The 17,593-nt window shown below is 38.5% G+C and overlaps 1 protein-coding gene across 5 annotated transcripts in view; it reads right to left on the reverse strand.

The window, feature by feature from the left end:
- Positions 1-330: 330 nt before the first annotated feature.
- Positions 331-17,593, reverse strand: part of ARHGAP21 (Rho GTPase activating protein 21) — a 129,850-nt gene continuing 112,587 nt past the window's right edge. For all 5 annotated transcript variants that reach the window (XM_043478483.1, XM_043478487.1, XM_043478485.1 and 2 more), the window contains 13 exons: positions 16,050-16,334; positions 13,701-13,765; positions 13,484-13,620; positions 12,508-12,650; positions 11,612-11,767; positions 11,394-11,472; positions 10,443-10,516; positions 10,276-10,365; positions 8,518-8,643; positions 8,282-8,323; positions 7,856-7,961; positions 5,904-5,935; positions 331-2,838 (listed from right to left, as the gene is read on the reverse strand). In XM_043478483.1, the coding sequence (XP_043334418.1) occupies positions 1,150-2,838; positions 5,904-5,935; positions 7,856-7,961; positions 8,282-8,323; positions 8,518-8,643; positions 10,276-10,365; positions 10,443-10,516; positions 11,394-11,472; positions 11,612-11,767; positions 12,508-12,650; positions 13,484-13,620; positions 13,701-13,765; positions 16,050-16,334 (3,024 nt within the window). In that variant the 3' untranslated portion in view covers positions 331-1,149. The remainder of the gene's footprint in view (positions 2,839-5,903; positions 5,936-7,855; positions 7,962-8,281; positions 8,324-8,517; positions 8,644-10,275; positions 10,366-10,442; positions 10,517-11,393; positions 11,473-11,611; positions 11,768-12,507; positions 12,651-13,483; positions 13,621-13,700; positions 13,766-16,049; positions 16,335-17,593) is intronic.

Here is a 17,593-nt window from a genome sequence, read left to right on the forward strand (position 1 = left end):
ATTTTTTAAAAGGCAGAACTGGGATTTCTCTGGTGGCCCAGTGGTGAACAACACTCCTCGCAATGCGCGGGACACGGGTTCAGTCCCTGGTTGGGAGATGAAGATCCCACTTGTTGAGAAGCAACTAAGCTCACACACTGCAACTACGAGTCCATGTGGCACAACCAGTGGAAGACCCACGTGATACAGCTGAGACCTGATGCAACCAAAGAAATAAACAGATATTTTTCAAATCTAAAAAACTAAAATAAAAATTAGAATAATGGCAGTTATAAATGAATAGCATTTAAATATAAATTAGTAAGTAATAAGAGTAAGTTTCAAGCCATACAAAGTTCACCAAAACAATTTTTATTTCCAGTGTTTAATTGGGTATGCACACAGGCATGACACAGGTTTGGATCCATTAAGTCCTCATGCAGAATTATATTCTTCTCCATAAAGAAGCCAGTTCCATCCAGGTCACTATCTACACACCTATGTTACAACATTTATATCAAATCTGGTATCTGAAGAAAAGATACACATATAATATGTTCATTTAAGTTACGTATTTTACAGAAAGATTAAAAATTCAAGTCACACAAAACTCAAAAACTGTATTAAAAGTTGGAATAGAAAACTCAGAGATCCACCTGGAATGACTAGAGAATGGAAGTTCTGTATCCACCTGTGTTAAAACTGGTAAATGTGATGAAATTTGTTACCAATAAAACACATTTTTTTTTTTTTGCTCAATGTACGTTATCTAATTTTAATAATATGGCACCCTAAAACCCAAATGTATTTTTATGATGAGGCACTTTTGTTAGTGATGAAACCAAAAGAACACATCTGCCGCATACTAACGCCAGAGATTTTCTTCAGTTATCTTGGGTGTACACACTATGCAGTGAGTTGCAACAAATACCTTGCTCCTTTGTATACAACTATCCAATATATTTTAAATATATATTTATTTATATATTTATATATATATATATGTTCTTCTGGCTGTAGTAATGCACCGTAAAGCTATTTCACAGTGCAAAATGATGAAACCAGCCCAATTGAAGGCTGCATAATAACAATTCTGGTACAAGAAAATATTTACAGAGTTACTGGAAAGTGTAACAGTAGCTTTTATTCGCTCCAGAAAGGACCCCCAGTTTAAAGACAGGGATGGAACTGTGCTTTGTGGTCTGGGGTTTGAGACAGTTGATGAGGTTGGACCGTGGCTGCAGAACTGGCGTTTTGGCTCGTGTTCTGGAAGCTTTCTCCATTTATTTGGTCAGGTGACTGTGGTGTGGAAAGAGGGGCCCTGTTAGTTGAAGCCAAGGTGCTGGAAGAACTGTCTGCATCAGACTGGAAAGACAGGGGCGGGTCCCTGGTTGGTATTTCTAAGGTGCTGAGACTCTCAGGCTGGGGGTCCCCCGTGTCCCCTCTGCTCAGGTCAGTCGTACTGGTGCGTAGCCGCTCCCTGGCCAGCCAGTCTGAGATGGACAGGTCCTGGGCGGAGCATTTGGGCTTCAATCGATTCACAGCTGAAAGTTCGGATTCTCTGTCCCCGCTCTGCTCCTGCGCTTTCCAGAAATTCAGAACACTAATTTCAGTAGCATCCCTGTGCCCGCCCAGCGTGTGTCTGCGTTTGATGTTTTTCCTTTTGGCAGGATCGGCGATGGTTTTCTGACTTCCTACTCCAAACATGTCATCGGCCGGGGCTTTGGGCCTCAGTTTTAACCGATCGGCTATTTTTGTTTTCCAAGTGGGTTCCTGTTTGTCCGATTCGCTTCTGGCTGGTGGTGTCAGTAAATTTCCGGTGGATTTTCCTTTTTTCATAACGTCAAACACTTTGGTGATGGAAGGGGCTTCTTTCTCATTCTTGGCGTCTCCTAGACTCCCGCTGTCCGACTTGAACCTGGAAGATTTCTTCCTGGACAGAGTGTCACACTCGATCAGTTTATGGGAGCTGAAGAGCTGTCTCCGGCTTTCTAAACTCGGCGTTAAACTTCCCTCCGTGCAGCTGACCTCACTGCCTTCGGAGTTTCTCCGGCTGGTCCTCGCGGCCTCTTGGAGTTTCCCTCGCAAGAGTCTGTCGGAGGCCAGGGCGGCGGGGAAGACTGGGAAGTCGCTCTCGCTGTCCGTCTCCACCGGCCGGCCCTCGCTGACCAGCTCGCTCCTCTCGTCATCAGCTTCGTCTCCCCGGCTCTCGGCCATGGACTGCACCTCGGGGCTCAGCCTGCTGGAGTCGAGGCCGGCCAGGTAGGGAGCGGACGGTGCGCCGGCGTAGTCGGAGGTGATGCTGCCGACACTGACCAGGAGCTCGCTGTGCCTGGGCTCGGGGCTGGGGGGCTTCCTGGTGGGAAAGCTTGCAGGGGGAGCCGCGGTGTGAGTGCTGAGCGGGGTGCCGCAGTCGGACCCCGTGTCTTCCAGGTGGGAGGTCTTCTGGGCCGCGAGGGCCCTGGGGCTCTCTCTCAGGACGGCGAGGCGACAGCTCAGGGTGGGTGACCGGCTCTGCTTGGTGCTTTGAGGGGCCGGGGGCTCCAAGCTCTCCCCTCGCGGGGCCCTCTGCTCAGCTCTGCCGCCTCCGCTGCCGTCTTTCTTCGTGTTGTTTTCTTTGGGAGCAACGGTCCTTTGTTTTCGGCCCGGTGTCTCACTCTCTTTTTTGGACTCTTCTTTACTGTCGTGGTGACCCTGCTCTGAGTTTTCTTTCTTGAAAAACACATTGTCCAGCTCGTCTTCCGAGCTGCTGGGTTGTGCTTTTTCTTTTGGCTTTTTCCTCTTGCGACTGGCAGCCGCGAAGATGGAGGATACAAGCAGGTCCCTGCTGTACTGGTCTTTTCCGGATCCCCAAGAACCCTGGGAAGCAGAGAGACAACATTTTGAATAGAACGTTATAGAGTTCACTTTCTGAAAAAGTTTCCCCTCAAATATCTCTTTGTGTGTGTGTGTGTGTGTGCAATTTCTATTGCTTGATTTTTTTTAAAAAGACTTTTTTTAACTGAAATATAGTTGATTTACAAGGTTGTGCCAATCTCTGCTGTAGAGCAAAGTGACTCGGGTATAATACATATAGACATTCTTTTCCATTACGGTACATCAAGGATATTGATATAGTGCCCTGTGCTATACAGTAGGACCTTGCTGTTTATCCATCCTATATGTAATAGTTTATGTCTACTAATCCCAAACTCCCAGTCCTTCTCTCCCCCACCCCCAATTATTTCTTAACCACTAAAGTCAAGTACTAACAAGGTGTGGTTTTTACGCCTCCTTTTAATTTGTGCCTAAGTTTTTATTTTCAATTAATTAGAAATGGGACTAATTAATATTTATTTATCGGCCAAGTCACACAGCTCACATACACCTGTCTTTCAGGGACACATTTTGTGTTTGGTGGCCCCCACCCTCCATTGTTTTTAACTTTTCTGTATCTATGGACCATCCCCTTTTCTGCTATACTCTACAGGTCCTACAGGTCTACAGGTTCTTTCCTCTGGAACACAGGTTTCATAGTCAATATTCTGACAGCTGAATATAATATTCTGATGCTGCTTACTAAAATCTTATGACTACCTTTTTTCTAATTACAGATGTCACATGATACAGATACTGCGTCACATAAGCTGATTAAGATAAGGAAGCTTTTGGGTTCCCATTAGTTCAGTCAGGCTGGATCTGCAGAGACTGGCCTTAGGTAAACTAGGTTGGTAATGTCTTCAATGATCTCAAGGAACAATCGAATCAGAAAGCTCAAAAAACCTAAGGTCAATTCAAGACCTTAAATCCTTACCATAGAAATTCTGTCACGCCCTGTATTGAGAAAGTGGCAGTGCAGCCAACCAGCTTCATCAGCTATGCCTAATAGGTTCCTGATAACAATTGTTTAAGACCATTTAATTAACATGTTCATAATGCCTACAAGGCTCAGTTAATGGGGGAGTGGGGTGTCAATAAACCCTAGCTGGTTTAACCCACCCCATTTAAGATGAGCAGGCAGGCAGTATGCTGAGTCAGAAGCAGAAAGTATGGTTTTTCTATTGTCATAAAAATTTTAGACAAGCTAGAACTGCTATACTGAAGTCTTGAAAATTAAAGTAAAAATTTAGGCTGTTGTATTAAAAAGGGCTTTCCAAAATCAAATCAGATGTACAGAACTTTGTTTTTCTAAGTTATAAAGGACTGTCTAATTATCCAGGACTTTTCTGATGGTTATTCACATTTTAACACATTCTGCTGAAGACCTCAAGGAATGATGGCTATGACTGGGCTCTGAATTAGAAGATCTGGTGTTTCTTTAGGCTGTTCTTCCCTCACTTCCTGTGTATGACACTGACTAAGTGATTCATTTTCAACAACTCAATTTCATTGTTTATTTAAGTGAAAAAAATTAGATTATCTTTAAGATTCCCAACATTGATGATTCTGTGATCACATATATGTTAAAGCAAATGACTTTCACTTCTTTTATAATTGAAAACATTGTTACAAAAATATATCATTTGGATATCTGCACCATAATTGATTAAGATGAAGAGATTGCTATAATCACAGGTTAAGAAATATGCTTCTAGTAAGAGGGATGGAGAAAATTTCAAGAAAGTTTTTTAAACATAAAAATCTAAATCTGAAGTCTTATATTCTGGCAGAAAGAGGTGGAAAACTGGTCCAAAATAAGTAAGTCTAAGGAGACATGACAACATAATGCAAGGATCAATCCTTGATTGCACCCTGTATACAAGAAAAGAAAAAAAAACATCATTGGGATGACTGGTCGAATGTACGTAAATGTTGTACATTAGAAATAATAACGTATTGTACTCATGAACTGCCTGAGTACAATAATTATACTGTAATTATACAGAAGAATGCCCTTGTTCTGAGGTGACACCCATGGGAGCATTTAGGGGTAAAGTGTTATCATATCATAAGTAACTCAAATGACATAGAAAAAAGTCACATACAAATATATCAACAGTTACCAACTGAAGAGTTACCAACCTAGGGCAAAAGGTTTGAATGCTAAGTATTATTCCAGTAACTTAAAAATTTCCAAAATAAAAAGCTGGGGTAAAAAGATGATAAAAAATTTTTTAAAAAGACAGTAATAATCACAATATAAGTGATAGTGAATGATATATCATTAAATACTTTGCAATATTTTCTTCAAGAAATTAAATTATAATTTAGTCATATGTGACCTCATTATGCTTAGAAATGATATGTAGCATTCATGTCTCATTTCCAAATAGAACATTAAAAATTTTATTGACAATTTTACTTGCTACTATCTCAGCAGAGCAAAATTTGAAATAAAAAACTTTCTAACTATAAGAATGTCTTTAAAACTACTCAAATAGTTGTGAACTTTGGTGGTGTTGTCAACAGAACACAAATTGTGTAAACAAAAATTGACTGCAAAAACAAAATTAGTGACCTTGTTGAAAAGAAAGCAAGGATATTTTTATAAAAAATATATAATGATTAAGTGTATATCACTGCTGAAATGTTTACAGATGAAATACAATGTTTGGCATTTGCTTCAAAATAGCTCCAAGGAGGAGGAAAGTGGACGGGGTGCAGACTGGACAAATGTTGACTGTATGTTAATTGAGGATGGATAATGAGGATTCATACTAGTCTGTCTACTTTTGTGTATGTTAGAAAATTTCCACATATAAGAACAAAGGGAGAAATGCCTATTTCTTTGTATTATACTAAACTATGCTGATATAAACCCAACACCTCAATTCACAATCCAGTATTTCTCTATCATATTCTAATCATTACTTTTCCCCTTTATAATATGCAGTTATAGTCTGTGTCATCAGACACAGACAGGGGTGTACCACATACGAATCATAACCATCAGCCACAAAGCAATTCCCCCCTAAAATATTTCCCAACTGTAAGAAACAATTTACCTTAGATTTTGTTGAGTCACTAGTAGCTGAATCTGTGGGAAGTTAAGGAAAACACAGTCAGTATTGGTCAGATTCTTTACTGCTTCCCACAAACAATGCAAAAACTTATGGAAGAGACAGGCACAGAACAAAATGTGAAAGCAAAACTCAAAAAACAATAGAACACAGTGGATAGTCAGAGCTCACAAAGATGCAAGCTGCACCACAGAAAGCCACCGCCATGAAAGGATGCTGTGAATTGTAGGCAGAATCAGCTCAATGAGAGGGATGGCAAAGGAGCCCTGTACTAAACAAAACAGAAACACTAGTGTTTATTAAATTTTCTAAGTATTCAATCTAGCAATAAAGCAGCTCGAAGACCTTTAGAAGAATCGCACTATGTACCACATCCTGTATCTGAAACTGATACACAATGTAGAACGTTTAAGATTGTTGGCTGCCCTCGCTACAAATTGAGATGCTCAGATTTGGTGTTATCTCCTTTGATTTTTGTCAGACTGTCAATGGTAAATTTGAGAAGCATTTACTGTATGCATAATATGCACTTGGATAACCCTGCTTCTAGGTCACTTTGGTGTCATGTTAAATCATGCTGATCTCTGCTTTGGACCCTGGTTTCACATCTGTGCAGTCAGGGATCCTTTTGACTAGTTACACTGCTACCAGTTTTCCAATTATTTAGTAACAAATGCTATTATGAAAATGGAAAAATGGAGAGCATCATTTTACTGTCTGGCAAAAACTCAGATTGTACAAGTACAAAGAGGGTAGGAAGGGGCTAGCAGTCTTTAGGACAACACCAATTTTTGAAATTTTCTCTTTCAACTTCAGGGAAATGGATTTTCAGAGTTAATGAGCTGAGCCCCATGCCACGCCCCTTTCAACACATGGCTCAATGCTTTATGACTTTAAGAACTGGTAGACCATACCATGCTATTTCTCCTCATGGTCTGCTTCAGAAATAACAAGAAACAGCAGAAAAACTTTTAAGAAAGTAGTCGTGATCTGTTTACAAGAATTGTAAGAGAAAATGTACACCACAGATCAACTCGGTGTGCGTTTACAGGAATCGGGGGTTTCTGCAGATAAGGCAGCTACAGTGTGGACAACAGTCGTCCTTCTTCCTACAGTTCCAGCTGTCCATCAGGGACACCACGGAATCCACTAGCGACATTACCGTGTGATAGACTCCTCCCATCTCGCCTGTTCAACATCAGTATAGATTTGCCTGTGTCAGTAAAGTGCTGGAAAAAAAACCCTTTAGGACTAAAACACGAACTAGAGACAAAGGGAGAACATGGTGTAAAACATGCTAGGTTAGTTGCAACAGTTTGGCAGGAGAAAACTTTCATCAAAAGAGCCTGCAAGAACTAGTATTTCACCAAATATTAGGGTGGCGATAGAAAACAGAAGAAAATGTCAAAGAGGTTGACTTTTACGCTGACCTCTGTAGTGACAAGATAATATATACTGCATTTATGGAAATGCTGCCCGTGAGCATTTTACGTAATTAACTTGCTGCTTTTTCAACAGAACATCCAGCTCGAGAGTAAGAATTACTTGTAATAGTCTAGATCACACTTTCTGCCATCACAGCAACCACATACTCAGTAGCGGGTATCTGTTTTACCTTGTGATGACTATTACATGGAAACTGTGAATTAAAGAAAAAAAAAGAACAAAACAGTGGTTTGCATGCTCATTTTTCCTCATTGTTCCTTTCTGACAAGCATTACAACTCCATGCACTGCCAATGGCATTACAGTCACTGGAAGATAATCAAGATCAATCGGAAAAGGAAGATTACATTCTTTTATTAGTGGAAAGGGAAAAAGAGAAGAAAAGGAAAAAAAAAAATCACAGTGAATTGTTACTTATGATTGATTTGCTCTTTCACGTTATAAAAATTTAGCTTTTAACCTAAAGATCAATACTGCCCAGGCAAGAGTTACCTGATACATCTCCAGGGGAGACGCCTGTCCTTCCAATGTTGGTGAGTAAATGATCTATGTTTGGCACTGGCTGGGAGTCTACTGTGTTTTCCTCCTGCACTGTTGTCTATGGTTAATAAACAAAGATCTCTTCATCATCTCTTCAAAGACACTTTCTTTAAAATTCAAACAACATTTAGTAAAAGACACATTACTGAGTGGAGGGCATATGCTTAATTTTTTACACTGTTTGCATATAATTAATTACCAAACAGGCATCATACTTGGACTTTCATTAGATCAGAAACCGAGGTGCTATAGACCTGCTTCCGAGGTGCAAAGCAGACAATAGCATACGAAGCAGGAAGGTAACACTGTCGTAGGGTCAGCATCTCACGTGTCCCCAGTGAAAAGAACAGAGTATACATGCTGGCAGCCAATACTCACAAGAGGTTCTTCAGCACCTTCTTCTGTGAAAAACCAGTCATGCTAAAATTTAAAATAAAAAAGGTGAAAAAGAGAAATTAAATAACCCCCTAAAGAGATCTATAGTTTGGACGATAGCACAGAAAAAAAAGGTAATTTTCTTAGGGGAAAAAAAAAATTATAACCATATTCTACCCTGCCAACTATCAGCTGCTCACGAAAAAGAATTTTCTTGATGAGCCGAAGCCTGAACTTACGTGCTGGATAAGTGTCTCTACGATCTTGTACTGGTCTGGCATGTGAGTGACCATGTGTGTCATGTTATCTTCGGAGGTTCTCACTAGAGTTGGACCAAACACTATGGCTAGGTTTCTTGGTTCCATCTGCAACACAGGATATTAGAAAACATCATAATGTTTCTTAAGAAAGTAGGCTTCAATTCCCATTGCATGTTTGGCATTTTATCTCTGAAAGGTTCTTTTGATGAAAAAGAATTCAAAACAGTGATTGACTGACGTGTGTAAAATAGTAATAATGCTTCCTGGTTGGGATTTCCATAAACCAATCTATATGTAATTTTTTTTTTTTTGCTTTAATGACAATATACAACACAACTGACATTTTTTCCAAGAAGTGTCTGATTGAAAGCAATTTATCTAGTTCACAACTAGTATTACAGGGGATTCCCTAGTGGTCCCGTGGTTAAGGCTCCATGATTCCACTGCAGAGGGCACAGGTTCGATTCCTGGTCAGAGAACTGCACAACACAGCTAAAAAGAAGTATTACCAAAGCTGGATTAACTGACAAAAGTATTAAAATCAAAAGGAATCAAATTTGTAAAAGAATAGGGAAAACCTCTCCCCTCAAAAACTAAAAACTGGAAATATATAAAATTTTCCAATTTGCCCGAGTGGTACATTAAGATCATGAATATGTAAAAATCTAATGTCTGAAAATATTCTTTTGATAAAATCTTTACTTCAATCAAGACTTCCAAAGCCTTTTGCTCACCCTTGTACCAATATGAATACCTCAGTATTACATGCCTAGATGTTTGTATGTTTATTTCCATACTTTGTATTCCTGTTTAACTATCCAGTTATCAAAGGTACAAATCTTTTTTGTTATATCTTATAGCATTTAGTATAATCTTTTAACCTCAAGATTTGATTAAAACATTAAATAACCAATCCCAAAAACATACCAGAGAGTAAAACATCACTGTAGAATTAAAAAAAAAAATCAAACTGATCTAGGGACCCACACCAAAAATTCAGTTTCCATCCATCACTATACAGTCGATTCCCTTTACCCTGTCACCCTCCCTTCACCCCCACCCCTCCTTCCCTGCACCCCCAACCTTCCTCCCCTCTGGTAACCACTGCTCTGTTCTCTGTATCAATGCATTTTTTTGTTTTGTTTCATTTGTTCATTTATGTGGTATGTGAGTTTTGTTTTATTCCATATGATAGTCATAAAAAAGATATTTCTTTAAATCAATCAGGAAAAACTACACATGAATAGAATATTAGATAATATCAAAGGAATACTAAATTTTGGTGTGTTTGATAAAGGTAATATGGTGGTATTTTTTTTTTTTTTAATATGGTGGTATTAAAACAAAACAAAGAAAAGGTCTTATCTGTTTAAACCAAAACAAAGGAAACGTCTATTGTTTTTCACAGTATACCACTTGATACATTTTTACTGTTGTCTTATGCAAGCATTGCACATTCAAAATATTAAAATACAGTTGAAAAATAAAAAGTAAACTTTTTCATATTTCTTGCTGGATAAACATAAAAGAGAATGTCTTTAAAAAGTAGTAATTGATATTTTGGGGATCTTTTGCTTTTAAGAGTGATCTTTAGAGGGACTTGATCAGCAATGTGATGTATTTTAGAGCTTTTGTTTAATTATAACCTATTTTTGATTATTTGGCCTGAAGCAGGGAAGCATGTCTTTTCAGCTGAAGCCACTGAAAGCATATGTCTTCAATAAAGAGTTTACACACCTTATTTTTTTCTGAATTTTCTGCTACTGTCTTCAGATGAGCCGAAAGAAACTTGAGCGTTTCGTAATGATGTTCGGGCAAATCGTGAATCTGAAACATATTATTTGCATGATGGATTTAAATGCTGAACTTTTGTTGTACCTCCAAAAATACAAAATAATACCTACTAGTCTTTTTAATGTTTTCAGACGATCTAGAGGATCTTCCTTACGATTGGCTTCAATAAAGTCGGCGTATTTATCTGACAACAATATGTAAGAACAAAAGAAACAAATTCATCTTAAATTGTTCAAGTGAGCTGTAATCAAGTTTCCCTTTAAGATTCAATTTCAAACCACAATTAAAAAGAAAAACAACAACAAAAAAAGAAAAACAAAATAGTGAAGACCACAAATAGCCTTTGAAACGCTGTCTTTGAAACTGCTCTAGTTTTTAATATCTCCTAAGCCAATGCAGGAGACCCAAGAGACATGGTTTTGATCCCTAGTTTGGGAAAATCCCCTGGAGAAGGAAATGGCAACCCACTTCAGTATTCTTGCCTGGAAAATCCCTTGGACAGAGAAGCCTGGCGGGCTACCGTCCATGAGGTTGCAGAGTCAGACACGAATGGTCTGAGCACACATGCACATTCAAGCCTTATCAAATAAAGGAAATTCCCTAAAACGTGAGTTTGCTGAGGGTACATCAGTCTGTCCACTTTCTCTCTCTTCACTGCAATACCTGCTACAGGGTCTTATCTCAGTCAAATAGTAGGCTTGGCTGAAAAAATGTTTTTCTACTAATTGTACCTTACAGTGTCTGAAGGCTTTTCACTGAGAACAATAATAAACGTTCAACTTGGCTGTAAACATGAATGAACAGAATAATATTTATTTTTACTGAACTGTAACAATTTTTTAATAAACTCTACTTTTCCCTGAAATATATGAGGAGGGAAAAACAATCCAGATCACAAAAATAACACATGACTATCCTTTGTATACTAATAAGAACTAAACAAAACCTCCTGTTCCCTCTGACAAGAGTATTTTCTCCCAGTTTAATTGAATATGCTGTGGGTTCCCAACAATGTATGGTTCAACTGTTTCATCTGGTGTCTTTGGTGGAGGTAAACTCACCATTCGTGAAGAGGGGTTCTGGGAGTTTTCTGAAGAAGGATTTTAGTAAACTGCTGATCACATTCAAATCTCGCCATTTCTGGGTATGCAAGATAAAAATACAGTATTTTTGTAGTCAATACCACCAAAGGAAAAAAAAAATAACAAAAACCAACAACACAGACCAGTAAATCAAACAGAAGTACCCAAATTAAAAAAAAAAAAAGACACAAACTTACATCATCTTGTATATCAATATCAGCCATTCCCTTGTTGAGCTCCTCCTGCATACTGGAGATGGCTGCATTGTTTCCAGGGACTCTGTAAATACCTGTATATTCGAGACCTCTTTCTTCAACTAATTTACAACATATGTCAACTATTAATGGAATATACTGCAAAACAAGAAATAAACATTTATTTAACACCATATAAATGTTTATCTTCAGTTAGTAGATGTGTATCATAGCTAAAAGACCCTTTCCATCAAAAAGGAAACAGTATATGAATTGCTGTTATTTGATACGGAGAAAATGAATACAGACATTGCAGAACTGGGAAGAGATAAAACCAACAGGAGATATTTGAGTCAGTGGGGAAAGAATGAGTAAGTCAAGACAGAAAGGACAATCCATAGTAACAATAGTCTAAGGAGGAAATAAGAGCAAATAAGAGAATGTGGAAACAGTTCAGTTGAATAAAAGAAGAGTGGAGGGGAAGAAGAGGGTTAGAATAACATTCACCCACTCGTGATATGAATCTTAACATGGGCATTGTAAACACACACACACATTTACATTTATAACACCTTCTCAATCAAGCCCTTGTTCCCATGCTTCTTTAAACACACATGACTTGAAAATGAATTCTTACCAAGCATTTTGAATACATTCCCACTGGTTGAATAATTATTCCATTTTAGAGTCAATACATTCGCAAAAAACATTGCAAAAATTACTCAACACACTCATACAGGTCAGAAACACTTAGAGAAACTAAGGTTTGTTAAGACAAGGAAAATATTCAACAGATCGACAGACATGCCCTGTGATCTGCAGGGCTGTGTACTCAGGTCCCAATACGACTACAGCTGAATTAATAACTTTAGGAAGTCTGGTTGGCCGGTGTCTCCTACCCGGTTTGTGTGAGCTGGTGGGCAATCGTCCAGTCTGACCCCGAATGTTCCCGTAGCAGTAGGCTTTTTCTCAAATGTCTTTCTCATAATACTTGGAATGCCTTTTCTCCACGTGCCTTTGTCTTTTGGAGGACTGGTCTCATCTTTTGTTGTTTTTCAAAAGAAAATGACATAAGAAGAGAAAATGGAAACCAGAGTATCTAAATCATGACTTTAAAGATTCTTAATCAAGATTTATATAAGTCAGAGTCCTGTTCTATAAAGAATATAACCTTTATTTATCAAACATATTCTATTCTATTCTCTTCCAAATATAACACTCCTTTCAACCTTCCAGATAATCTATTAATAGTTGGAATCATGTATACTTCTTCACCTTTTGACTATCTGTACCATGATTTTCTCTAAAACAGTCAAGAAAACAATCAATGTGACATCTTTATAGTGAGACTTTAGCAAAAGGAAATGTATTGGTTCTATTTCAAAATGAAAGTGCCTGGATTTTCATTATTAATCAAACTGGTAGTTTTTGATGTGTATATATGTGTTGTATTTTCCCTCTCTTGGTTTTTATTGTATTAACAAGAACTGATGTCTTGGACTCCCATCTTAAGAAAGGCCCCACTAGCCTAGACCAGGGCCCAGTGATGTCTGGGTTAGTTCACCCTGAGCTGAGGTCCACAGAAAAATATGAAAACATCTTTGCAATCTCAATTTTGTTTTATTAAAAAATATTTTTAACTGATACTTCAACTATATTTAGTTGATTTACTACAATCCCTGTTTTATTTTACTTTTTATTTATTTATTTTTTTGGCTGCACCATGGGGCATGTGGGATCTTTGTTCCCCAACCAGGGATCAAATCCACACCCCCTACAGTGGAAGCCCAGAGTCCTAACCACTGGACTGCCAAAGAAGTCCCTATGGTCCCAATTTTAAATCCTACATTTATCTAGGAACACTGGTGTCAGTACCTTTACTGAGAAGCTTCCTTTCTGACTCCTCCTTGGGAGAGTGTGGACTCTGAGTCCGAGGCTCAGCTTTAGCACCAAGTAGGGTCTGCCGGATGCTGAGACTCTGGCGAGGGGTCTTAGGCAATGGCTCTGCTTTGCTGACGAAAGAAAGGGACGTTTGTGAACAAGCAAGCATTTTTACATCCTGATGACCTAGGAGGCACAGTGGGATTCTCACCTCATTAGACTGTTGTATTCTTTTATTCTTCGACTAATTAGGTCCCTGTTAGTGACTCCAGTGTCCTACAGAATAAACAGAAGGTAAAATGAGAAAGTCAATTCTAAATTCAAATAGGGATCCTACTTTTGGTGGCAGGGGGTATAGGGTGGGGGGTTCCATACTACTTTGCTCATTCAATACTGACACTATGGAGTGGTTTTAAAACCTCTATTCACATCACGACCCAACATCATTAAGTGACAAATGCTCCAAGTGCCTCTCCCATTTCCAAGAGCTTTCTGTTTATTTCCTGTACCCCCCCAGTACCTAGACAACCAGCAAGTTGCCAGTGTTCAAATTTATTGAACTCATCTGTTATTTTTAATAAATGACTGGGAAACAGAGCTAGTTTTTTTCTTGCTAACCCCAGAAAGATCGTTAGAATAGAAACGCTCAAAACTGTTTTTTTTTTTTTTTTTTAACCTCAACAATATGCTGTATGGAAAACTCAAGAGTTGACCATAAGAGGATGATTTTTCCCTACTGATTCCAGTTATATATTGACATGTGTCCCCAAATATATTTTTCACTTGTCTCATTTTGATCATAGTGAACATTATAATTTACAAAGAATACAGGCTTTGTAAATTCTCAGATTCAAATCTATTCTCCTCATTTACCAACTGAAAAAGGATATGGTTAAGACCTAGAATAAGATTGCCTGGGTTTAAGTCCTAGTCCTGACACTTCTAAGCTATGTGACTTTGGGGACACTACTTAGCCTCTCTTTGTCAAATAGTTCCCATGTTTGAAACATGGTAATGATAATAGTAGGTACACAGTTATATGATTACTGTGATTAACTGATGTAAAAATGCTTAAAAGACTGCCTGCCATATGGCATATGCTCAGTGAATTATTACTTTCTGAGCTATAAAACTGGGTGAAAATATCTGTGTCTGAAAAATCAGATGAGAGTGATGACGGCTGACATGAAGTACATGTTCATGACCTACCAGGCACTGGGCTGCATTCTTCGTAAGCATCACCTCCATCAACCCTTAAAACAGCCCTACATCTCAGAGATGAAGTCATCTACTGCCCAGTAGGACACCTGGCACAGAGCAGGTGCTGATTCAAACAGGAACTCCTCTGAACTACTACTTAGAGCTGAAATCTATATCCAAGTTCTGATTTTCCCTCTTTACTGTGACAAAACTCACTGATGTTTTTTTATAGTGGTAGTTGTAGAAAAAGGGTTGTATTGATACGGATCTGGGGTTCATCGTTAGTGACAAACAAGGCAGAGCATAAACTATCAGAGGGAAAAAAGCATAGGCATTTTTCTTATGAACTAAGTTTTCACAATTTAAATTGGATATAATGGAAATGACTAAATTTGAGAACATAATTTGCATAATTTTATGCTTGATGTAGGTGTTCCTGAATACCGTAAGAGGAAAGAACCTTGTGTTTTTCCTTTTTTGTCATAACAATGGGTCACACAAAAGGAGAACAGTATCTAAGAAAAACTGTATTGATAGGAAAAAGGCACCCTTGAGTGAAATCTAGACTTAATCATTGCTGAATCTGCTCTGTAGAGTTTATAGTTATGTACACATAAAAACAGTATCTTCACTATTGGAATTTCTGCTGTAAAAATATCTTGATGGCTGTGAGTCAGACACTCCTTATTAAAAAGAAAAACTGGCTTATCACATGATTTCTGATAATGCAAGTTTTCTCAGAATCCAAGTATTGTATTACTATAGGCTATATTATACTCTTGCCTGCACCATTTCATTAAAAAAAAAAAAAAAAATCACACGATCAGTATCTTTGAATTTACACTGTGATTTGAGAAGCATTTTCAGTGTAACTTAAGCCCCACAACAATCTTGGTTTTAAGATAAAGAAACAGAGTACTCAGTCATTAAGGTAATGACCAGGACTAGGAACCTAGATCTCTGATCAGTTCACTGCTTGACAAAGTATGCAGAATATATGAATAATCTATTTCTCTAGCTCAGTAATGATGATTTTCCAGTAAGTGAAAATAATATAAAATATTAATATGTATACTGAATTCTCCTTCTTCTTCTTTTTTTGTGGGGGGGAATGCAGCTTGAGGTTCCTGACCTCAGTTCCCTGACTACGGATTAAACCCATGCCCTCGGCAAGGGGAGCACAGAGTTCTAACCACTGGACCACCAGGGAATTCCCTGAGTTTTCCTTCTGAGCACCTCTTTTTAAGTGAAAATAGCATACTATAACTTTTTTTAAGTGATGTATCAGATTCTTTCACTCTTCTTTTAAAAAACCGTTGTGAAGGTTGTTGGTTTTATCGATGTCATTTTGGACAATCACCTCCTCGTTTAAATTGCTGCTCTCCTGGATGGTTTTGATCCAGGCTAACATGTCGTCCCTGTCTTCAGCCTGAAACAGGCACTCGCAGTCAGACGTGGTGAGTCGGAAGACGTTTTTCCTCTTGGTCTCGCTGTAAGAGATGTCTATTAAGCAGGCGTTAACACTGATGGGCTGCTCCTCCTCAGATGGAGTCGTTTGTTCTCGTTTATCTTTGTACAGGTACAGCGAATGGCCCCGAAGTACAACATACATCTGCTTCCATGGCCGAATACTTCCACCAACTCGCTGGAGAACATGAGACAAATCAGACAGGCTCAGCATTCGGCTAAATCTCAGTGCAGGACAGACACAACAAGTGGCGCTGTTAACACACAGAAACGTTCACCCAAGGTGGCAGGTGCCTGCTTTACGTCAACATACATCTGTCAGCGGGGGAGAGACAGAATTTGTGGAGTGCAAACCAAGTTGGGCACTGCATTCCTATCACAGTCAAGGGTGGTGAAACCCCAACTTTAGCTGGGCGCGGAAAATAAAATGAACAAAGTTAATTAGGATAAAGCGAGTGTAGCAAAATACATAAAAAATGCTAAGGAAATAGAAAATAAGGGAAAAGGTCAGTCAGAAAAATCTTAAAAGCAAGGCGTAAGACAAGTCTTAGATCACGCAAATGACAAACACTGCATAAGGAGACTCCAAAATGATATGTACAAGTGATGAATTTAGTTAACAAAATTGATCAATTTTACACGGTCAAGCAACAACATGCAAGGTGGGTTTTCTAAAGAAAAGAAATGTTTGATACTCTTTTGACAGTATTATAGTTTTCTTATAAATTAAGCTGCCCAAATATTGTAGGGAAGTTTCTAGTAAAATTTTTATTATATTGTTATCTGCTTCATGAAGCCTATATTGATACTGTGATATTCATTTAAATACCTCATGTTTATAAAATAAATGGAATGATAAAGCTATTTTACAGGCAACTTAAATCAGTCCTGGGTGTTCACTGGAAAGACTGATGCTGAAACTGAAACTCCAATACTTTGGCTACCTAATGCGAAGAGTTGACTCATTGGAAAAGACCCTGATGCTGGGAGGGACGGGGGCAGGAGGAGAAGGGGACGACAGAGGATGAGATGGCTGAATGGCATCACCGACTCGATGGACATGAGTTTGGGTAAACTCCAGGAGTTGGTGATGGACAGGGAGGCCTGGCGTGCTGCGATTCATGGGGTCGCAGAGTCGGACACGACTGAGGGACTGAACTGAACTGAACTAACATAGTAACCTGGAAGATGCTGAATAAAAGTTTTTAAATATTAATATGGAGAATTGCCACTCCCTAAAGGACCACCCTGTGATAATCCATGGGTAATAAATTATTTAATAACAGAAGCAGAGTTCCTTCTTAAATACTCTGATGTCACTTTAATGTTGCCACGATAAAAGACAATGTATCCCATATGTAACTGATATAAAGAATGAAAAAAGGGATTAAATTTTAAAAGATATTAAATTAAATCACTGATCAGAATTTTTAAAAA

This window comes from Cervus canadensis, chromosome 10 (assembly GCF_019320065.1).
Source record: "Cervus canadensis isolate Bull #8, Minnesota chromosome 10, ASM1932006v1, whole genome shotgun sequence".
In the NCBI taxonomy this organism is placed as follows: Eukaryota; Metazoa; Chordata; class Mammalia; order Artiodactyla; family Cervidae; genus Cervus; species Cervus canadensis.